The sequence below is a fragment of the Ictalurus furcatus genome, chromosome 14 (genome assembly GCF_023375685.1).
Source record: "Ictalurus furcatus strain D&B chromosome 14, Billie_1.0, whole genome shotgun sequence".
NCBI classification, from domain to species: Eukaryota; Metazoa; Chordata; class Actinopteri; order Siluriformes; family Ictaluridae; genus Ictalurus; species Ictalurus furcatus.
The window spans coordinates 13,591,449-13,615,462 of NC_071268.1; the positions used below are offsets into that span (position 1 = coordinate 13,591,449).

The 24,014-nt window shown below is 36.8% G+C and overlaps 1 protein-coding gene across 2 annotated transcripts; it reads right to left on the reverse strand.

The window, feature by feature from the left end:
* Nucleotides 1-1,405: 1,405 nt before the first annotated feature.
* LOC128618665 (receptor-type tyrosine-protein phosphatase eta-like) lies at nt 1,406-11,033 on the reverse strand. 2 transcript variants are annotated; one of them, XM_053642394.1, is made up of 9 exons: nt 9,819-11,033; nt 6,791-7,036; nt 5,255-5,530; nt 4,950-5,102; nt 4,217-4,421; nt 3,979-4,097; nt 3,222-3,309; nt 2,981-3,021; nt 1,406-2,290 (listed from the first exon to the last, which is right to left on the reverse strand). In XM_053642394.1, the coding sequence occupies exons 3-9, from the start codon at nt 5,505-5,507 to the stop codon at nt 2,193-2,195; spliced, it is 957 nt and encodes a 318-aa protein (XP_053498369.1). In that variant the 5' UTR covers nt 5,508-5,530; nt 6,791-7,036; nt 9,819-11,033; the 3' UTR covers nt 1,406-2,192. The 2 variants fall into 2 exon arrangements, with proteins under 2 accessions (XP_053498369.1, XP_053498368.1); XM_053642393.1 differs by lacking the exon at nt 9,819-11,033 and having other exon boundaries at nt 6,791-7,410.
* Between the last annotated feature and the right edge of the window lie 12,981 nt (nt 11,034-24,014).

Sequence of the window (24,014 nt, forward strand, 5' to 3'; positions counted from 1 at the left end):
CGCACCATCAAGTGCATCCTGATGGGAAGCGTCACAGCCTGGTTTGGGAACAGCCCCAAGGAGGATATGCCGGCTCTCCAGAGAGTGGTGCAATCAGCTGATTGTACCAGCTGCACTGAGCTCCCTGACCTGCAGTCTATTTATAGCAAGCAGTGCTGGACCAAGGGCAGGAACATAGTGAAGGACCTCAACCATCTAAACAATGGACTTTTCTCACTGTTGCAGTCAGGGAAGCATTTCTGCTCCCTGAAGGCCAACACAGAGAGAATGAGGAGGAGCTTCTTCTCACAAGCTATTCGGGCCCTCAACCAGGACAGCACATAAGACTAGAGCTTGGACTTGTTTGCACAACACCCACTACCTCATGTTGCACAGCATATATTCCAAAAACAAATGCACATATCTGCACCATATTCAAAATACAGTTGTACTGTTTCTGCCACTGATCTTTGTATCCCTTATATTTTTCCTTTCCTACCTGTATAGAAGTAAATTCTGGTTTATGTACATTTTATTATTAGGTCAAACAAGGTTGAAAAAAGCATTTCACTGCACATCGTACTGTGTATGATTGTATATGTGACCCATAAAATTTTAAGTTGAACATTCACTCATACCTACGAGCAATTTAGTATAGCCAATTCATCTACCTGTATATTTTTGGAAGGTGGAGGAAACTGGAGAACCCGTAAAGAAACCCATATAAACCCAGAGAGAACATGTGAAACTCAGACACTACCCTGAGCTCAGGATCTAATTTGGGATTCTGCAGCTGTGACACAGCTATAGGGTGTGTTAGGTGGGCAAATTATCACTATTAACTTAAGCATTAGAAAGCATTATTATTTTTAATAAAAATAATTATTTTCTTTTTTTTAAAGCACCGGGCCAACGGACAAAATAAACTCAGATTTAAAAAAAAGCAATAATTTGTCTATTATCTGAAAGATATTTGATTTACATCAAATTAGATAAATACACTGAAAGATGTAGAACTCATTTGTGATGAGAGAAACACTCAAAGCATACAACATAAAAGAAGTTTAATAATAATAAGAAGAGTATGCATACATTTAACAAACTATATGGAAATAGAAAAGAAATACAATATATAATGTAGAAAAAGTAATTGATAGACAATTGGATAATATAGTGGAATAAAGTATAATGGTAGGCATGTACAATGAGTGTAGGCAGCTTTGGATCTTATGTGATGAGGTGGGTCAGGGTTCATTCCTCTCCTCATTCAGTGGTGTTGTTCAAAGGGACGTCCTGGGGTGCATTACTAATTCATACCTCCCAGGAACTGCACTTTGAGAACTACATTTAGCATGCTCATAAAATGCCTAGATCATGAACATGTAATATTGTGCACTCACAGAGTTCCCTGTGCCTTTGAGAAAATAGAGGGATTACATAGGGAATTAAATGATCATGCACATTATATGAAAAAGCAGGTTATAAAAGTCCAGAGCAATTTTTTGGTTTGCTGTGTTTGAAAAGAAAGGGCTTTTTTGTTATATAACACCAGTTTATTGGATAATTATTTAACCCATTGTCTTCCTGGAGAGACAAATCTTATCTTTCCTGACTCTGCCCACCTTGGAGCACAATGTCCTGGAGTCTTGTGTGTTGTGGCCATCCTGGTTATTGGTTTTGCAGATAACCTCAAATGAGCTTCAAAATGCTGTTTATGATTATCCCAGGCAGGCAGAAGGTGGAGTTTACAAGTGTCTGTGCTAACCTTTTGCCGTCCTTTTCTGGTAAAGTTTATGCGTTGGACAGGAAAGATAATACTTTAGGGATTATATCACTGGCAAAGTCCCTATACAGTAATGCTACCTCCTGCACCACTGTGCTGCCTGCTTTTTTCTCAACAGTCTAAAATAGATAGCACAAATGTAGTATTTTTCTAAAATTCCTATCACATAAAATAAAAAATGGGCTTTAACTGGACCCCATAATATAACACCAAATAAAATTTTTCTGACACCCACCCCACTGCCCCACAACACACGCGCGCGCGCGCACACACACACACACACACACACACACACACACACACACACACACACACACACACACACACACACACACACACACCAGTCTGGTTCACTACATTCATGGTTGCCAAAGTCTTCTGTAACTGATGGTGAGCCAGATGCATTTGGATGGAAAGGCTGAGGGGTGTTTCAAAATTTCCAGGTTGTTTGAACAAATTTGGTGGGAGAATCTAGAATCGGCCTTGCTGCATTACTCAAGTTCACATAGGTTGATTGCAGGTCAAAACCTGAAAACATAAGAATTCAAGAAGACAAGGAGACTGGAGAAGGCTCATAATTTCAGAAAGATATATAAAAAAAAATTATGTCAAAGACAAACAACAAAGCTAAGTATATAAATACATTGCCTAGAATGCCAATTATACAAGAAGATGACACAAACTACACACTACATACTGTAAATGTGGCAGGAGTGAGGAAAAACAAAAACCAAACAAATTATTTGTGCCAAAGACAGACACAGGTTATTCTACTGGGTCACTTAGCTGAACACACCTAACTAATTTAAAAACCTGTCCAGTTGGTACGTACGCATATCATATGTATAAAGTAATATATTCTGCTTTTTGTTCATACTGTCTGGGTGGAAGACATAACACACACTTCCTTATCAATTACAGCAACAGTAACTAATCGTAGAGCGTCTGCGGTCAGTCCTCCAAGGGTGTTATACTGCCCTGTGATGCATCATGAGCAGCAGCAGTTTGAAAAGATGCAGTTAGGTGGCTCCTGTGTGTGTGTGTATATTATTTATTATATATATATATATATATATATATATATATATATATATATATATATATATATATATATATATATATATATATATACATACACACACACACACATTATATTTGTTTTTTAAATCCACAGCCACACTTTTGTTTATACAGAAGCTATTTTTTTCACTCACTTACTTTCAGTAACCGCCGGTTCAAGGTTGTGGTGGGTCTGGAGTCTGTCACAGAAACACAACACATAGGATGCACAACTAATAGTCATTTGAACACCAAGAACAACTAATTACATATGTGGCATAGGGTGTGTTTGGTATGTTTGGAAAGAAAGCTTGCACCCACCCTAATGCTTTGGGGTTGAAACTAATAACAGTATATGGGTGTATAAAGTTTCCCTGGATGGAATGACACGGTTTCTCACCTTCTCAGCATGACAAAGATGATGGTGATGATGATAAAAATACAGATGGTGGGCAACAGCACCCCCAAAATAACTGCAACAGTGTTTGCTGTAGAGAGTTAGAATTTAACATGAAGGATTCATCGAAATATTCAACTTCTTCAATCTCCAAGAAACACAATGAAAATATTTAATTTTGGATTATATGAATTTTTAAAAAGTGTCAACTTATTGCTGGTCAATTTTAAAAATTTTTTTTGCAATTGAAAAATGTTAAAATAAATTTATTTTAGAATTTCTCTCTGTTTTTTCACCTCCAACAAGTTGATGCAATTTTTTTTTAGTTAGATCCAAGGTTTATTTATTTCAGTTCACTGTATGTGATACTAAGTTAATCATGTGCTTGATAATATTAGGCTGTACTCAGACAGTTCTCAGATGAGTCTGTTCTGTGAATTCAGGTTGTTTTGGGGTTGTGTTTTATCATGCATTATTTCATACAACCTTTAAAGAATATTAAAAATATCACTGAAATTAGGTATCATGCAAAGATAAAAAGATTTTTCCGTATTCCCAGGTTTCTTGGGACCTTCATTAATCTTTTTGTTTGTTTGCCCCCCCCCCCCCCCCCCAAAAAAAAGCACTGTCTTTAAGAACATTATAAATAACAATGTTAATGATGGTACAAAGAATAATTTTTGTTCTTCCATTTAGTGATGATTTTTGTGTTGTAACACTCCAATAAAAAGGATAATAAAAAAAATGTAGGTTGATTTACATGATGGGTCGAGTGGTTTTATGATATTACTGGCAAAAGGTGTCACAGAGAACATTGATTGCTGGATGTCTACAAGTCTGTCTTTGATTTCCAGGTAAGTGAATAGAACCATGGCTACACTGCAAAAAAAAAAAAAAAAAAAGGTAAATAATCTTACTGAATATGGATTACTTCAAAACAACTTTACATTATTTCACAGGTTTTCACAGTTACTTGACTTTTTTTTTTTTTACCTTACCTGTAGTTCTGATTAGTCAGTGGTCCGTTTGTATAATCTGTATTACTGATCACATCTAAGACATTGTTACTTCCAATTTCAACCGTAATCATGTTGCTTCTGGAAATTATATTTTCATTTAGTTTTAAAACAGTGAGATAAGTCTTGGTCTTCTTGTTTACCCAATCACTATAGGTCATTGTTAGGTCATTCCTGGAGTTGCTACCTGAAATCACATTCAAAACATTCTTGTTATTGATATTCTTGAAAAAATCTTCAGGGTATCATTCTTCTACCATCAGGTCCATAAGTATTTGGAGATTGAAACAAAGAAGCAGCAACTGAAGGCAGCTGCAGTAAAGGCCTGGCAAAGCATCTCAGGGGAGGAAACTCAGCATTTGGTGATGTCCATGAGTTTCAAACTTCAGGCAGTCATTGACCGCAAAGGATTTGCATCAAATTATTAAAATAATCATAGTATTTATAATTATGCTAATTTGTCTAATTATGTTTGAGTCAGTGAAAATGGAGGGACTATGTAAAAATGGCTGTAATTCCTAAACTGTTAATACTAAATTTTTGTTAAACCACTTCAATTAAAGGTGAAAGTCTACACTTCGGTCACATCTTGACTGCTTCATTTCATACCACTTCATTGTGGTACTGTAATAGAGACAAAATTACAAAAAGTGTGTAATTGTCCAAATACATATGGACCCATATGAAGATCAGTAAAAATGGAAAAAGGTCCTACTTTTCTGGTCAGTTGAGAGCAGAACACCATAGGCTTGAATTGGCCCATTAGTACTATTCAGAAGACTGGTATTGAATTGTAGCTTTACTACAGTCTGGCTTATTGGAGAGACGATGATTGCTACATCTCCTGGATTACTGGGAACTGATGGGTCTTAAATGATAGAGTACAAAAGTGCACTTGATTATTTTCTACCATGTGTCAAGAGCAATGGCTATGCAATTTATCAATCATGTTTATATGAGCTCTTTCCAAGACATTTTAGATAGCACAATACAGCAAATGAAAATAATTAAATTACATGCCTGTAATGCCTGTTGTGCACTTAAAGTCCCATGTACCAGTCTCACCACATCCAAGGGTTGAAATAATCACACTGTAAGTGCTGAAGTATTGGAGGTTTTCAGAAAAAATGTGGTTACAGACAGGACTACAAGGTAAAATAAAGACACTGTGTGTTTGACTGAGACTGATGTTAAATCCTTGGTTGTTGCCCGGAGGATTCGTCCATGTTAAGTTCAGCAAAGCTGGTGAAGTGCGATTTGGTCCTTTGCACATTATGTCAAAGACAGGACTTGCATCTTGAGGAATCAGATAATTACTAGATTAGTAAAATTTAACAAGAGTACAAATATTTCAATTATAATTTTGTAAATCAGATTTTTTGTAATCCTGGAACAAGCACAAAGGTAAGGCATAAAAACACAGCATGGGAACCTGAATAATAGTGACAGAGGTGTGGTTAGTGCTGCAATGATATCCAATCAACTCAAATCAAACTCTCTGTTTCCCCTTAAAAACTGTGGATTCAGTACAGTAAAGTGCCACATTATGTGATTAGATGTGAGTATGCAGTACATTTTAATATAGTGCTTTATACAATAAAGTATCAAAGTGGATCAAAATCATTTTAATGGTAACTAAAAAAAAGTCAGTCAAAAAACACAGTTTGCTCTCCTTTGCTGGTCAGCGCTCAGACACACTCAGTATAAAATGGAGTGTGCATACACATACACACAGGGTTTTACAACAAGTACCAGGTGCTTGGGGGAAAAGGAGCCACTCTGTTTTAGTGAAGATACTAGAAAGGATTACATGCACTTATTCTTTTTTGTATTTTAAGTAGATGATGTTCCATAAAGCAATTAATAAGAATTAATTTCTTATTACTTTAATAAATTACTTTTCTAGAGTCTACAACTAAGGTAAGCAGCAGGTTTTTTTGGTTTTTTTTTTTTTTTTTTGCAAGCACCTGGTAGTTACAGTAAAAGTCCATGTGTAAATGCACTACAGTTTCTACTGCGATAGGCTTGACCATGCTGTGTGAACACATCTGAGTGTTAACTGGCACAGGACAGCGGTGTTTATAGGTGTATTTTTGAGTGATAACTCAAAGCAGCATACTCTGATATTAAAATGCACATCAAAATGTGTGCAAAAAATGTGACAGGGTCTGCATATAGGAGTTGTGTTTTCTCTAAGAGGGGATCTCAAAATGCAGTAACGCAAGTGCAAATTAAGAACTAGGTGTGAAAATAAAATGTATTTCAGATGTTACTCCCACTGTTGTGCTGTTCCAACTATGTCAGTGCAGGAGTGTTTAATTTGGATCACAGAAACAGCATCTGAGTGCAAACTTGGAAAAAATGGCTTACACCAAACAAAATTAACAACTTGTTGTGCTGCACTGGCAAAAAAAAAAAAAAAAGAGCCCTGAAATGATTTATATGTATTTTTACAGTTTGCCTGCCCTAGTGTAGGGGATCCCAGTTTCCAATTTCCTCAAAAGTGTCTAAACACCCTCACAATTCACCCTTTACATTTAATCTTGTGAAACCTACCTGTACAAGTGGAAAGGCTAACCAGTGATCCTTCTGTTTTATTATCAGCAGCAACAGCTGAGACTGTAAATGTGTAATTTGTTCCAGGGGTTAGATCAGTGATGTTAAAGGCAGTTACAGGAGTTGTACTGCTGTTTGTCCATCGCACTATAAAGAAAGAGCTCACTCCTAATGGTTTATTCCAGTCCAGAAATACAGATGTTGTTGTGACTTCAGAGGATGTGAGACTTTTGACGATGTCTGGCTCTATGGGAAGAGTCATGTTACAGAAGAAATAATAAATTCACAGAAAAATTATTCTAAAAATTAGAATAAACTCAGGAAGTTAATTTGTCCAAAAGTAAGTAAGTATATAAATAAATAAACAAACAAACAAACAAACAAACAAATAAATCAACCAAAACCTCAATGACAAATGCTATCTTTAACAGTGGAAAAATGTGCCTTTATATGCCTCAATAGCTGAGACTCGCAATATATAATAACTGCAGGATTTTATAGGAAGCCCCACTGGTTTAGGCACTCTGCATCACACGCCATTCTATTTTAAAGTAATATCTGACCTATTGACAAATTGTGTGATTTCAAAAGCAATAAAATTATGAACTTTAAATGACACTGCTTTCTGCCAGCCATACCCTACCCCCAATAAGCATTGAGGGAACCTATAAGGCAAAAAAATTAACTTGATGGGTCCCATGATGTTTCATTGGAAATATAATACTAGAAACATAAACATTGTCCATTATTTGTCCCAGTTTCAAAAGTAATCCAGAATAAAAAATCTATTTCATCTAAAAAGTGCCAGATGAATTTATTCTCAATTTTCAAATGAGCCAAAATGAGTGGATCCTCATTTTCACCTCACAATGATGGGAAGATATAATTCTCCTTTTGTTATGAATGTTTGGTATGCCAAATTTATTAACATTGAATAAGCATTTATCTCTGAACAGTCGCTAGTTTATAATTTTAACATTTCAAACACTGAGTGAATTTACTTTACTTTAGCGATTTTTTTTTCTTTTAGCAAAGCAGTATTTAATAGTTTGTATTTGGAACCTTTGAAAGTGCCAGTTTTTGTTCTGGGAACTTGTGAATTAATTTGATGATTTCAGGACATCACAGTCAGTTTTCCAGAACACACCGTGGCCTACAAACATGGCTGCTACAGACTACATATCACAAGTCACCCACACCTTAGCAGGCTCATAATCACCTGACTTCTAAACCATGCACATCTGTCACTAATCATTTTGGCACTACATGTAGGGCTTTCCCACACACTTCATCTGACTTTACCATGCCTTTAAAGCTTCTTGACTTTTGTGTTTTGCCAAGCCCAGGATCATCTGTTTGTGCATTGTCTGACCTACACTGTGTTTTTGACCCTGATCTTGCCTTATGTTTTGGGTTTGTTTGCCTGATGTTTCATTAAAATCCTCCTCAACTGCAACTGCATCTGTCTCAGCCTCCTATCTTATGACAAATTAAAACTGAACAGCACTTTTGAAATACTGGTGTATTAAGTGGAGGTGGACTAGAGGGATTGAGTTGAGACCTGGGGACTAACAAATGAAAATGTCACATACAGCACTAAGATTTGTAAATGTTTATAAATTTTTAGAGAGTCAACTGTCTAGTATAAAAAAGTATGATTAAAAATATGTTGAATAATAGATTCATTTAATGTATTTATATGTCTAAAAAATGTTAAAGCGGTCTCTGAGCATTTGTATCCACACTAAGCACAAAAGGAATAAAAGACATTATAGATACATGAATATAAAACTAAAATAAAAACTACATAAATGGAAAAAAATATCTACCCAGCTTCTACCAACCCATCCCTGTCCCCCACTGCTCTGGTTATGCTATGCTATTACCCATGGCATAATTGATTTGCAAGGTCATATTTATATACTAAACTGCCCTGTAATTTCCTTCTGTTATATTATCTTCTAAACTTTGCACATGTACTACACTCCAGGAGTCAGATTACTGTAGTTGTGTTAATCATGGTGGTTTCGGTAGTCTAACTGAATGTAATATTGTAATATTGCCTTTTTGGGAGGTGGCACTAATCTTTCTGCTATTGGTTCAGTCCAGTTCAGAAACAATGAGCTTGTTTTAATTTCAGTTACACTGAGGTCACTTGCAACATCAGGTTCTGTGAGTACAGGTTAGAGGCCATTGTGTTAGGAAAATATATTAATCTATATGAAACAAACATTTAATAGTAACTTAGTAATGGTATACTTATAACATCTCTTACAACATCAAGCTCTGTGAGTACAACTTTGATCACAATGGGAGACTTTCCCTATTCGCTCAGTCCAGTACAGTAATATAGCGGATGCCACATTATCTACAGTGAGATTTCTAATAGTATAAGGCTATGACTTTCAGAATTTCATCTCTTTATTCTCTGAACCAAATTTGTGTAGCATTATAGTACAACTGATTCCCTTTGCTGAATTATCTGCAGAAACATCACACATTATGAAGATGTAATTTACTCCAGAAGAAAATAAAAGTATTTAATGTTGCTACATTCAAAGTAATTCTGTCATGGCTACAATCCAACTGACACTCTAACATTTTGGTCCAGGAATACCCATGCAGTATTTTTTTTTCTTGTTTAACAGCTTTAAGAGACAGGTCAGAACTTAAAAAGAGATGCACGTGCCTTAGCATTCTACTTTTATGATGTGACCTTCCTATTCACCATTCTCGTGTAGAGCACTGATGACGGTCACGTAATATAAAAAAAATAGTCAGACAATTGCAGATATCATCAACCAGTAATTCTTAAGCTTAAGCAACGCTCTTCTTAAGAATTCACACTGCACAGAGAGAGTCGCTCTCATGCTCTCTCCATGGTATGGTGATTCACATTAATGATGCTGTAAAAGCATGTGGAAACTTATTACAAATACTGACAAGGATGTCTATACAAGTCTATATTGCTGCATCTTAATATATACATGAAAATAAATAAACATGTTAACAACAGCATAGGACTTACTTGTGCATCCTGAGGTCCGAGTTAGTCCTCCAGTTCCACCATCTGCAGCAACTGCAGTAACAGTGAATGTGTAGTTCACTCCAGCAGTCAGACCAGTGACAGTGTAAGACGTGCTTGAAGTGTTACTGCTATTATTCACACTGCCATCAGTCCAATTTACTGTAAAGTACGACCTGTTCCCAGGTGGCTCATTCCAGGTTAGAGACACAGATGATGTATTTTTGTTAGAGACAGTGAGATTGGTGACAGCATATGGATGGTCTGTGAACCACACACACACAGAGAGAGAGAGAGAGAATGAGAGAGAGAATGCACCATATTATAATTAGTGATACAACTGGACTGCAACCAGAGCAGAAGCCATTAAGCCCAACATTTTGAGGTACAGCTTGAACAGGGCGCAATTCCCCCTCAGGAAGAAGGCTGGACACACATGAAACACACATACTGGTTCAGCTGACATGCTTGCTTTAAACGATACCTAGGTTGGGGCTTTGAAACAGTCTTTACCTTAACTGGGGTGAAGCAACAGCAAATTGGAGTCTACCTACAGTAACTAACACCTACTCCAACGTCCAGTATGTGCACCATGTTTCTCTCCCTCCACTGAGAGATGTCAGTCAACTTATAACTAAATACAGGAGAACACATTCTTGTTGCCCCATGGCCACCCTCAAGGAGGAGTCTTATCAATCTCCTGTGAGATGGATCTGCCTGTGCCTTATCAAGACAAAAATTGTTTAGCAAAACTCCCACTCAGCAGCTAGTTTTGAGAGTAGCAACTGAGGCTGTGGACTAGCCGTAAGCTAGCTATCCTGCAATTCACGTTGAGATTGTTGTTTAAAACCGAGAAAATATGCTGTTTGGAGGCAACAAAACTCTGCATCCATGGAAGAAGAATCTTTTATGGTGGAGAAACATCTCTGCACAAACAAGGAAGGTTATGGAGTTTGAATTGTGGACTGTTTCGCAAAGTCCCAAAGCATCTGTGTAAATGGATAGCATTCTGAGTAAAGCAAAAGCTTGATTGTGCATTAGCCCTTAAATATGGGATAGATTGATCAGTCTAATTAGTCTAATGAATAAGGTTGTCTGTATCAGCAGTACAGGACTTACTTGTGCATATTGAGATTTGAGTTGGTGCTCCTGCAGTTTGTCTATCTGTAGCAACTGCAGTAACAGTGAATGTGTAGTTCACTCCAGCAGTCAGACCAGTGACAGTGTAAGACGTGCTTGAAGTGTTACTGCTGTTATTCACACTGCCACCAGTCCAATTTACTGTAAAGTACGACCTGTTCCCAGGTGGCTCATTCCAGGTTAGAGACACAGATGATGTAGTTTTGTTAGAAACAGTGAGACTGGTGACAGCATTTGGCTCTGCAAATCATACATACACACACACACACACACACACACACACACACACACACACACACACACATACACACACACAAATGTGTTAAATATTGACCTCTATATATTTTATTATCTTAGACATTGTTTCAAGAAATGCATCTAAATGCAGATGTATAAAATTCTGAAGGATTACAACAAAACTCTGATCAAAACTGTAACTACTAAAACACAGCTACAGCCCACATATAAATAAAGGTACATCTTATCTTATATACGACACACACTGAGATACACACACACACACACACACACACACACACACACACACACACACACACATTACACAATATTGTAAACCTTTTTGGGAAGTGGGAGGAAACAGAAAAACCTGGAAATAATCACACAGATACATGGAGAACATGTATAGAAATGCCACAAAGACAGTAACCTGAAGGTAAAAGAGGTTCATTAACATTAACTTTGCTCAGAAATTCCTTTTGTCATCAAATGAGAACACAATTCTCTAAAACATACTTGTATAGACTGAAAGACCAACTGCTTCTCCTTCTGTTATATTGTCTGCAGCAACAGCAGATATCAGGATGGTGTAACTGAATCCAGGATTGAGATTAGTAATGTTAAAGAACCTGTTTGAGGTTGTTGAATTCAAGGTGATGCTGTCATTACTCCACTGTACTTTAAAGAAAGATTTTTCTCCTATTGGTTCAGTCCAGTTCACAAGCAATGAGCTTGTTGTAATTTCAGTTACAATGAGGTCACTTGCAGCATCAGGTTCTGTGAGTACAGGTTAGAGGCCATTGTGTTAGGAAAATATATTAATCTACATGAAAAACAACATTTAATAGTAACTTACTAATGGTATACTTATAACATCTTTTATAACATCAAGCTCTGGGAGTAAAATAACCACACAGGTACATGGAGAACATGTATAGAAACTCCACAAAGACAGTAAGCTAAACACAGCATGGAACTGTGAACTTCATGCAAAGCTACCTGCTGCACCACCATACAGTTCTAATACCAAATTACTTATGATATTCAGTCAATATTTCTAAGTTACGACTTACTTGTGTAGGCTGAAATGCAGCTGTAATTTCCTTCTGTTTTATTATCTGCAGCAACTGCAAACACTTTGAATGTGTACTGCACTCCAGGAGGCAGATTAGTTATGTCAATCCCAGTGATTTCAGTAGTCTTATTGATTGTTGTATTGAAATTCTCATATTGGATTACATAATAGGAGATTTTGCCCATTGCCTCAGTCCAGTTCAGTAATATAGAGGAGTTTGTAACATTAAGTACTGTGAGAATGGTAACAGTCTCAGGCTCTGTGAAGGTAAAAGAGGTTCATTAACATTAACTTTGTTCAGAAATTCCTTTTGTCATCAAATGAGAACACAATTCTCTAAAACATACTTGTATAGACTGAAAGACCAACTGCTTCTCCTTCTGTTATATTGTCTGCAGCAACAGCAGATATCAGGATGGTGTAATTGACTCCAGGATTGAGATTAGTAATTTTAAAGGACCTGTTTGAGGTTGTTGAATTCAAAGTGATGCTGTCATTACTCCACTGTACTTTAAAGAAAGATTTTTCTCCTATTGGTTCAGTCCAGTTCACAAGCAATGAGCTTGTTGTAATTTCAGTTACAATGAGGTCACTTGCAGCATCAGGTTCTGTGAGTACAGGTTAGAGGCCATTGTGTTAGGAAAATATATTAATCTACATGAAAAACAACATTTAATAGTAACTTACTAATGGTATACTTATAACATCTTTTATAACATCAAGCTCTGGGAGTAAAATAACCACACAGGTACATGGAGAACATGTATAGAAACTCCACAAAGACAGTAAGCTAAACACAGCATGGAACTGTGAACTTCATGCAAAGCTACCTGCTGCACCACCATACAGTTCTAATACCAAATTACTTATGATATTCAGTCAATATTTCTAAGTTACGACTTACTTGTGTAGGCTGAAATGCAGCTGTAATTTCCTTCTGTTTTATTATCTGCAGCAACTGCAAACACTTTGAATGTGTACTGCACTCCAGGAGCCAGATTAGTTATGTCAATCCCAGTGATTTCAGTAGTCTTATTGATTGTTGTATTGAAATTCTCATATTGGATTACATAATAGGAGATTTTGCCCATTGCCTCAGTCCAGTTCAGTAATATAGAGGAGTTTGTAACATTAAGTACTGTGAGAATGGTAACAGTCTCAGGCTCTGTGAAGGTAAAAGAGGTTCATTAACATTGTTCAGAAATTCCTTTTGTCATCAAATGAGAACACAATTCTCTAAAACATACTTGTATATACTGAAAGACCAACTGCTTCTCCTTCTGTTATATTGTCTGCAGCAACAGCAGATATCAGGATGGTGTAATTGACTCCAGGATTGAGATTAGTAATGTTAAAGAACCTGTTTGAGGTTGTTGAATTCAAAGTGACGTTGTCATTGCTCCACTGTACTTTAAAGAAAGATTTTTCTCCTATTGGTTCAGTCCAGTTTACAAGCAATGAGCTTGGTGTAATTTCAGTTACACTGAGGTCACTTGCAGCATCAGGTTCTGTGAGTACAGGTTAGAGGCCATTGTGTTAGGAAACCACAAAAATCTACATGAAACAAACAGCTAATAACAAATTTCATGGATCGACTCTTCTTCAATGAGTATGTTATCCTGGACAGGGTTGCAGTGAATCCAAAGCCTATGCCGGGGACATTAGGCACAAGATGGGAATACACCCTAGATGGAATGCCAGTCCATCAGGGGGAACGCAGACATTCATACACAGGGGCAATTTAGATTAGCCAGTCTGAGGGCCTCGTACACAACTATTACAAAAGGTGCAAACATTCACTGATGCTCAAGAAGGCAACACGATACATTAAGAGCCAGGGGGTGTAAACTTTTGAACAGGATGATCGGTGTAAATTGTTATTATTTTGTCTTCTGGGAGACATTAAATTCTGTATTCAGCTTCTGAAGGGCAGTACTAAATGAAAAAATAAAATATTTAAACAAAATAATATCAATTTAAAGAACGTTTGGGCACAACTGTATACATGATGTATGTGTGTGCGAGCAAATATATATATATATATATATATATATATATATATATATATATATATATATATATACACACACACACACACATATAAAACTATTTTTGTGGTCATACACTAACATGCTGTGCAATAGGGTGTGACTTGCAAAATTTGCTGACACAGTCGGATGTCTGACACACAGCCTTAGATTTCTTCTCCAATTTCTTACAACCCAAATTCATGGATATTCACTATTTTTGTCACCCCACTTCAATATTAATAGGCTTTTTTGCACAAATACAAACTAAATACAACAGACCTTGTTATTTTCTCTGCACAAGAACAAACAACTCAGTCGTAGTTACTGAACACCAATTCACACAGAAAGTTACACAAAGCATCTTTTAGCTTCAAACAAGCTTCTATTTTAACTAGTGTTCAAATCAGCACCAGCTAGGAGACACCAACGCTCACATACAGTAGATTCTAAAAATATACAATATGCCAAGAAATCATTTCAATTATTACACGTGTTATAGAATAACATTAGCTGCAAGTACAAGTCTTACTTGTGAATGCTGAGATTTGAGTTGGTGTTCCTGTAGTTCCATCTGCAGCAACTGCAGTAACAGTGAATGTGTACTTCACTCCAGCAGTCAGACCAGTGACAGTGTAAAACGTGTTTGAAGTGTTACTGCTGTTATTCACACTGCCACCAGTCCAATTTACTGTAAAGTACGACCTGTTCCCAGGTGGCTCATTCCAGGTTAGAGACACAGATGATGTAGTTTTGTTAGAGACAGTGAGGCTGGCAAAAGCACCTGGCACAGTGAACCACACACACACACATACACACACACACACACACAAATGAGTCAATTATTCATGTCTATAATTTTAATAACAAACATTGTCTGAACAACATGAATGTGTCTGAACAGTGCATGGGCCTACATGCACACAGTCATACCGAAATATAGAGAAATGCAGAAAGAAATTTTCACAATTTTAGAACTTGGACAATTAGTTGTAGTTGTCCAAAATTATACAGTGTTTTAGACTGTGGTAAGTTTCGTTCCACTAATTTTATTGGACAAGCACCATTCCCAGAGTGCTGATATTTATTATAACTGGACTGAGACATTTCACTGCATCACTCCGCTTGTCTGTGTTCGCTATGTACAATTCCAAATCTAGCAATAATATGTTACATTGAAACCATTACTAATAAGAACTTTCAGTCAGTCTGTGCACTGCATATCAACACACAACTCTCTGTCTAGCTGTGGCTTCTTTCTGGACTATTTTATATACAAAATATTTGGCCATATTGTGTCTGAAATGTCAGTCACTTCATATTTATTTCTTATTAACTGAATTATACAATTATATATAATTATATTCATTATTATATAATGTATATAATTATAATTATAAATGTATAGAATTCTATAGTGACTGTAGAAGTCAGACCAGTGACTGGGGTAGTCAGAGCAGGGACTGGGTAGACAAAGTGTCTGAAATGGTACTGTTGGACCAGCCATAGTTACTGTAAAGTTGGTGTTTGGGATGAGGTCCCATATTAGAGACACAGATGACATATTTTCATCACTAATGTTAAGATTCATGAAATATCCATGTAACCATTTAATAACAATGAGATTTACTGTTGTAATCAACTCAGCTTGCACAGAGACTATTTGTCCTGTGTTTCCATTAATATCACCTTTTCAAAGATCAACAGCAAGAAAGCTTAAATATGTATGTCATAGCACCCTACACTCATAAAATATTCAGACCCTCTAGACATTTTCCTCACTTTGTTACATTAGAGCATTATGCCCTGTCCCAAATCATGCATTTGTGGATTCAAGGTCATGTGAGAAATAATAATTTTTTTCTGTAACAAAGAAAAATATTATAATGTATATATGTTTAATTAGGGACAAATTCTCAAATATTGAAAAGACGTCAAATTTGTAAACAAAAACAAGTGATCTTTTTGCATCCACCAGTCACACTGTCATTGTGTCACGTTTCAAGGTTGGAGTTCGGAAGCAATCGCAGAATTTCAAATAGTTTATTAAACGAACAACAAAACAAAGACACTAAGACAACTTGGCATAATACTGTGGCAAAACTAAACATTAACAAGATCAAGAAACATGGTAACATGGAGATCTAAGACAGCGAAAGACAGCGAAACAGTGCAGACAATGGCTATATATAAGTGTGTTCATTAACAAACGTGAATCAGGTGCAGGTGGTCATGTGACATGTAGTGCAGTGGCTGATGGGAACTGAAGTCCAGAGTTACCTCCTTGATATGTGACGCATTGTGCACATGGGAAGTGCCAGAACCAAAGAAAGTTTATCTTAATAAATAAACATTAACTAGTACCAGCGTACAGTGACGTGAAAAAATTAAGTACATCTCATGGGATGTTTTTTTTTTTAAACATATTTGGACAAGTAAACAATTGATCCTCTTTGAAACAGTGCCTATTAATAAAATTGTTACACTCTATTAAATGACACATGACATTGACATTTTGTAGTAATTTTCACAATTTAAAGTAACAAAAATACAGATAAGGCACACGGAAAAAGTAAGTATATCTCTACATTTATCACACCTTCAAATCCATAAAATTAGAATTAGGTGCTTAAGATTGGGTGCCATTGATTAGAAACTGCTTAGGGAGTGCAGGTGGAATCTGACTTATTTATATCCCTCTCATATCTAGTGTCTAGTGTTCCCTTTGTTATTGGGGTGTGTGGTGTCATCATACCAAGATCTAAAGAGTTCTGAAAAAAAGGCATTCAGAAAAAAAGGTTGTGGATGCCTATGAGTCTGGCAAGGGATTTAAAAAGATCTCCAAATTATTTGAAATACATCATTCCACTGTAAGGAAAATAATCTACAAATGGCACAGATTTCAAACGACTGCCAATTTATCCAGGACTGGCCGTCCCAGCAAATTCAGCCCAAGAGCAGACCATCTGAAGCAAAAAGAAGTCTCCTAGAACCCCAATATTTCATCACAGGATCTGCTATTAAGTCTTGCAACTGTTGGTGTCAAAGTGCATGCTTCTGTAATCAGAAAGAGATTGCAAAAATTTGACCTGCATTTGAGGCATGCCAGGAAATTTTCCAATGAGCATATAGGGAATACCGGGGCTTTTGGAATAATGTTCTCTGGACAGACAAATCAAAGTATCAGAGTGAATCAAAGAATCAGAGTTACAATAACAGCAGACCAAAGACAGCTTTTCAGGAGAAGCATGGTCGTGGAAATGTTATGGTTTGGGTTTGCCTCACTGCATCAGGGACTGGACAGCTTACATCCATTGATTTAACTATGAATTCCGCATCATATCAAAGAGGATAATGTGAGGCCATCTGTCCGAAAATTGAAGTTGAACTACAAGCAGAGCTTAATTTGACCTCTAAAGTATAACTTCTAAAATATAGCACACCTGCATTCCGGAACCTTTTTCTGTGGATCCGGCACCTCTGCAGCTGGATATAAAGTCTCCCGCAGCAATATTATCAAAACATATAGTTTTAGTTTTTAATTCACCAAAATTTAAAACAGAACAACAACAAAAAAAAAAAAAACGGAAATACAAATGCTCAAATATTGCTAATAGCCAATCAATAACCTCTTTCACATAATGTAATCATTTCAAGTTCAAAGTTCACCTGAATTCGTTGTCACGAAGCAAAGCCTATAGTTATGGCAGCAGCAGGTCAATGGTGAAGCAGTTTGGTAACCATTCCCACGACTAGCAGTGATAGCACTAGCCTGATTGTAGAAGGTTTTTAGAAGTGCTTATGAGGCTAAACATTGTAAACATGCACATGGCTTTGAAAGTGAGATTGACTGCCCGGAATTAAATACAGTTAAATACACGGTCTTTGACCGTGACCTTTTGTGTGCCTCCCCATCTGCTGGATCACTACCCTCTGAGTGTTCCGGGACCTGCAAATTTAATAATTAAGCACTGACTACAAGTGAGCCTTTCAACAGGATAATTATCTTAAGCACACTAGCAAATCCACCAAGGAATGGCGCAAAAAAAAGGAACTGGAAGGTTATGGAATGGCCTCGTCAAAGCCCAGATTTGAATCCGACTGAAATCTTGTGGAGGATTTGGAATGGGCAGTAAATGCAAGAAAGTCCTCAAACATCTTACAACTGAAAAAAATATTTCATGGAAGAGTGGTCAAAAATTCTAGCAAGGCTGGGGAACAATTATGAAAAACACCTACAAGAAGTTATTTCTGCTAAAGGGAGCAATACTAGGTTCTGAGGCCAAGTGTGTACTTACTTTTCCCACAGAAGAATATTACATCTATTGACATTTCTTTTGAATAAATGATTTTTAAAGCTAATTTTCATTGTTCAAGTATCTCTACTTCATTAATAGGCACTGTTTCAGAAATGATCAAATGTTTGCTTGTACAAATATGTCGAAAAGGCTTACAATTTCCATTGGGTGTACTTATTTTTTCACATGACTGTATATGAAGGAAATCAATGTTCCAATTACTTACCTATACTTTCCCATTGTGCAGCAATTATGTTCTGAAAGAGATGAGGCAAAGCAACAAAAAATTCAATATAATAATCCAGAACACCAATGTCAGTGTAATCAAAAGGCAGTAAATTTTAATTAATTAGATTCTACTTAATATATATGTATTTAAATAAGCATGCAACATGTAAACTGCAGGATGTTACCGAGAGGCTTGAATTCCCCAGGTAAACATTATAATAACAATTCACCTCATGTTAGCAACTGTTTTGGACTGATAAGTATGCAACAGGAGTATAGAAATTTAGATGCTGTTTACTGGAAACCAACTCATACAGATTGTCAGGAAGCAGGTATGGACACAAGAGCAGGAACTCAATGGTTTTATTTAACACAGCAAACAACACAGAGATGTAATCCAAAAGTGACGTAAAAAAAACAGGTTCGATTCAGTACCTACTGCTCGGCCGATGCAGTACGTACTGATCAGTATAAGTGGATAAGGAGATGAGAGACGAGAGATGAGAGAGAGAGACAGAGAGAGAGAGAGATGAGCAGCACAGAGCTTGTGTGTGCATATGTGTGCATGTGTGTGTCTCTGTGAAGTTCACCAAAAAGCAAAAGTAAAAAGAAATATAAAAGAGGTTTTTTTTTAAATTTCCCCAGACTGCCTCCCAACCAAACCCAGGAGAAGTGCTAAACACATTTTCACTTTGTGGTTTTAACAGTGGAACTGCATATGTGCTAATTATGTCTGATCAAACTATCTTTAATCATCTTAATGATTTGAGCCAATTTTAGTGCAAAACATTCAAGTGTCTGCTAGTAAGCTGAAGATGAAAAGGAATTTCACCTTTCAGTATGATGGTAACCCAAAGCAATCGCATCTTGAATGATTTGTAAGATGAATTTATCTTCAACAGCTTTTTCCAGTATTTTAAACAAATCACTGTATTCCAGGAGAAGTAAAGCCCCATGACCAAGAGCTTTATCTAGATAAACTGCTTCATACCATCTTCTATAGTGAAAAACTATTTCACACTTACAGTTGTATAGAGTATATGTAAGCATACAGTGGATATAAAGTCTTTACACACCTGTTAAAATGGCAAGTTTTTGTGATGAAAAAATAAAACATAGATAATTCATGTCAGAACTTTTCCCACCCTGTATCTACAAATGGAGCAAATTTCAAACAACTGCCAATTTGTCCAGGACCGGTCATCCCAGTAAATTCAGCCCAAGAGCAGGCCATCTGATGCGAAAAGTCTCTAAGAACCCCAAAATGGCATCACAGGATCTTGCAGCTGCATGGGAGGCGTGCCAGGGAAAAGCCTTTGCTGTCTAAAAAGAACAGTAAAGCAAGACCACAGTTTGCCAGTGAGCATACAGGCAAAGACTAGGTCACAATGTGCTCGGGACAGACCAATCAAAGATAGAGTTGTTTGGCCACAATAACAGCAGACATGTTTGACACAGACCAAAGACAGCTTCTCAGGAGAAGCTCCTCATACCAACTGTGAAGCAGAAGGTGGTGGAAATGTTATGGTTTGAGACTGCTTCACTGGCTCAGGGACTGGAGAGCTTGTGTTCATTTACTCGACTATGAATTTCTGCACCATATCAAAGAGTGCTTGAAGATAATGTGACAATGGTCTTGTGACAATGGACAATTATGCAAAACATGTACAAGTTATTTCTGCTAAAGGGGGCATTACTAGCTTCTGAGGCCAAGGGTGTACTTTCTTTTTCCACAGAAGAATATCACTAGAATATCACTATTTAATACTAATCACTAATATCTATTGACAGGGGGGAACCTGAGTGTGCACTCAGTGGGGGGGAAGTATTCTTACCTTAACCATACCTCTTCATTTGCTTCATAATTGCACAATGCAGTATACATCAGCTTCCTTGTTACAGACAGTAGGGAAACTCCATAGCTTTAATCATTAATAAGAAATTGGATGGAAATTAATGATCCATATAAACTGCTAGTTACTAAACTAGTAAATATTAAACCAACCCACCCAAATTACACTGTTTACAATGTTTCTTGCATTGTTCCTGACTCTCTCCCACAGCTCTGTCCTGTCTTAATACTCTACTAAAGGTCATAGAATGGGCTGCATATAGTGTTCATCCAAATATGGTATTACCATAAAGCCTATTGCATATATCTACAATAGTTACAACATTATCTTGAACTTGTATGCCTCTAACAGCCTTACTATTAAAAAATAGAGGAGAGATATATAGCAAAATGGCATCAGATATGCAATATCTCTCATGTGATGGGAGTAGTGGACTTACACACTGTAGAACTCCGGTGTGTGAGAGTATGGAGGAAGACATTTTAACTGAGCTCCTGGCTCATGTTTATTCAAACCACTCTTTTCATTGCACTTTCAAAACATAATAGGAAACAACTTGTGACTTTCTCTCAATCAGGTTCAAGTTCATGCTTCATGGTGTGTGTTGCAAGCTCTGCTACATGGATCCTGTCTGTCTGTCTGTCTGTCTCTGTCTGTCTGTCTGTCTGTCTGTCTCTCACACACACACACACACACACACACACACACACACACACACACACACACACACACACACACACACACACACACACACACACACACACACACAAATATTGGTCACAGGAGACACTGAAAGAAAAAACAGACACAAATAACCTTCGGATAATAAGGCACAGGTGAGAATTATCACGTGTTACCTGCCGGTTCGACCCATCTCCTCTCCATCCACAGCTGAAGCTCAACCATGTTCTTCCACCACACACCCTTATTAGGGAAAGACTGGCTCCCAGCTGGGAGTATGTCAGAGGTAGATCATAGTTTAGTGTGATTTACCCCAGGAGAGACTGAGAAAAAGGGCTGATTTCATGCACTTCAACCTTAGTTCCTTAATCTTTATTTGTATGATGGGTTACCAGTTGGACAATTAAAAGTTTAGTGCACAGTCACAGTAGAAATGTCATGTCCACCATAGATAATTCCTCCCCAGACCACCAAGGGCACCCTAACTCACCATTTGAATTTCTTCTTTTGTTATCTCCTCCATTTCCGTCCTTTATTGTTTTCACCTGTTTTGTGTGTTCCCAGTTAGTTCACTACTTTAGCTATTGGTATGGTTACTGGTATGTTATGTTATGTTATTGTTGCACCACGAGTTCTTTTCTTTGCCTTGCTTTACTCTAGCTCCTTGTTTCAGTTGTTCCAGTTTTTGGCTCCTTTTCCAGTCTTTGCTTGTTTTTTATTATTATTATCATTTGTTTTGTTATTAATAGAAAATCTGCACTTGCATCCAACTCCCTGGATTTCTTGACAAGAAGTGAAGCTGGGAAACAAAATACAAACAGAACAGAACCAGTTCTGTACACCCAAGTGTTTCTACACAGCACTGGGGTCACACTTTATTTGTAGCATAGCAGCTCTGGGATCTCAATGCAATATTAAACTCTATCTTTTTTTTATTTTTTTTTTTAAGTTCTAAATAGTTATTTGGGTAGTGAAGTGCTTTAGCTTTGAGGCCTTTCTGACAGGGAAGCTAAATAAAAAATGTTTGAGTTTGGGCTTCATGTATATGGTGCATTAGGCAAGACAGAATGAGATTATACTCTGTAGATTTTTCCATTTTGCATCAGTGGTGTCGTACCTTCCTTTGTGTTACTTGTATATTATTAACCGTATTTAACACAGCTCCACACAGCCAGCACCAGATGAAATAAGCATAAAATAATGTGACCTTTACTACGTAAAGTAATAACTTATAATAACGTAACATTATTTTATGCCAGGTCTTAGCTTTCATCAACTCACAAACTCATTATATATTAGTGTTGAGTCCACACTCCTCTATTAGAAGTTATTAATTCATGAATTCACTTAATTGTTTGTATTACATATGATTTTTGGATGTGGTTCAAATTTATACAATAATTAACTTTTTGCAGTTGATTTTATTTCACAATTTCAAAGTCATCCACCACAATTCTTTTCTGCCTCCTTCTGTTTTTGCAATTTTACTTAATTAGCCTACTGTCTCTCCTCAATGAAATAACAAATGTTGGGATACTGAATAAGTTTTATAGTTAACTGGGGCATTTGCTTTTTAAAACATACCCTTTAGTAGGTGGACTGTGTTTGGGCCATCTAAACTAACACTGGGAATTCTCTCTCTATTTCCATGCAGAAGATTTTGAGGTAATGAAGCCAAATTAATGCTAATCACACAGCACACTTTGAAGCACTGTATTGATAAAAATGTAATTCCATTTTTAACTGTGATTTTATCTCTGACTTCACTTGTTCGAAGTTCCTTGTTCCCTGTTTACTGTGTTACTTTGTTCAAACTGTTCCAATCTGCTTGAATCCTGGTTGTGGATGTTTATAATAACTCTGACTGTTGTCTGATGCAGCCAATGAACTTTGACTGTCAGGGAAAGCCCCAAATAAAGAAAATAATTCCTATTTGCTATATTTGGCACACAAAAATCTTGGAATAACCATAACTAGCATTTTTGTACCTAAACTCAATCAAGTTCAGCCCAGATTGGCATCACCCTGTAAAACCCAATCAAGATGGTTATGGTTTTGTGGCTTAATGGGAAAACCTGTGTATTTTACACTAATTAGGAGAAAGCTACTGAGGTTGATATCATGGCTGAGTTTACTGGTATCCTTGTTTCTACTTCTCTTTTCAAGCTCATTGTCCCCTCTTTGTTCCTTAACTAGTCTTGTAGGTTTAAAGCTGTGCTGCTGAGCTGTGGATTCTTGAAATTTACTTCCTAGTTTACTGCTTATGCGTACTAAGGAAGTAAGGAGGTACTATTTTTTTAGCAAGTTTGTCCACAGTAAGCAGTTTTATGTGCAAATTTCCATGTAAAGGTTAACTATCATGGAAAAATTAAGCTGTGACGGAACAAAGACAGGAGGAAACATCATTTTTAATGTTCCACCTAGGTTTATATTTAACTGGTATGGGTCAATTTAAGCAAATTCCATTTATCTATCAAATGTGATGAGCGTGTACACATAAAACAACTCGTTTCAGTAGTGGGCTCAAGAGACCAATATTTACTAATTTACTAATGTCATCAGTAAGGCTAGACTTGGATTTCGGCTGTAGGGGATTGTTACCTTCTCTATTATAAATTTCCATTTCAGTGATTTCATACCACAGTTAACTACACAACGAT

What these genes read in the sequence shown, in the direction of transcription:
- LOC128618665 (XM_053642393.1), bottom strand. Translation starts at nt 7,052, where the DNA reads ATGACTCTTCCCATAGAGCCAGACATCGTCAAAAGTCTCACATCCTCT. An exon ending in TAGCCTTTCCACTTGTACAG is followed by an intron (nt 5,531 to 6,790) that starts GTAGGTTTCACA and finishes TGATTCCTCAAG; the next exon opens with ATGCAAGTCCTGTCTTTGAC. An exon ending in GTGCACAACAGGCATTACAG is followed by an intron (nt 5,103 to 5,254) that starts GCATGTAATTTA and finishes CTATCATTTAAG; the next exon opens with ACCCATCAGTTCCCAGTAAT.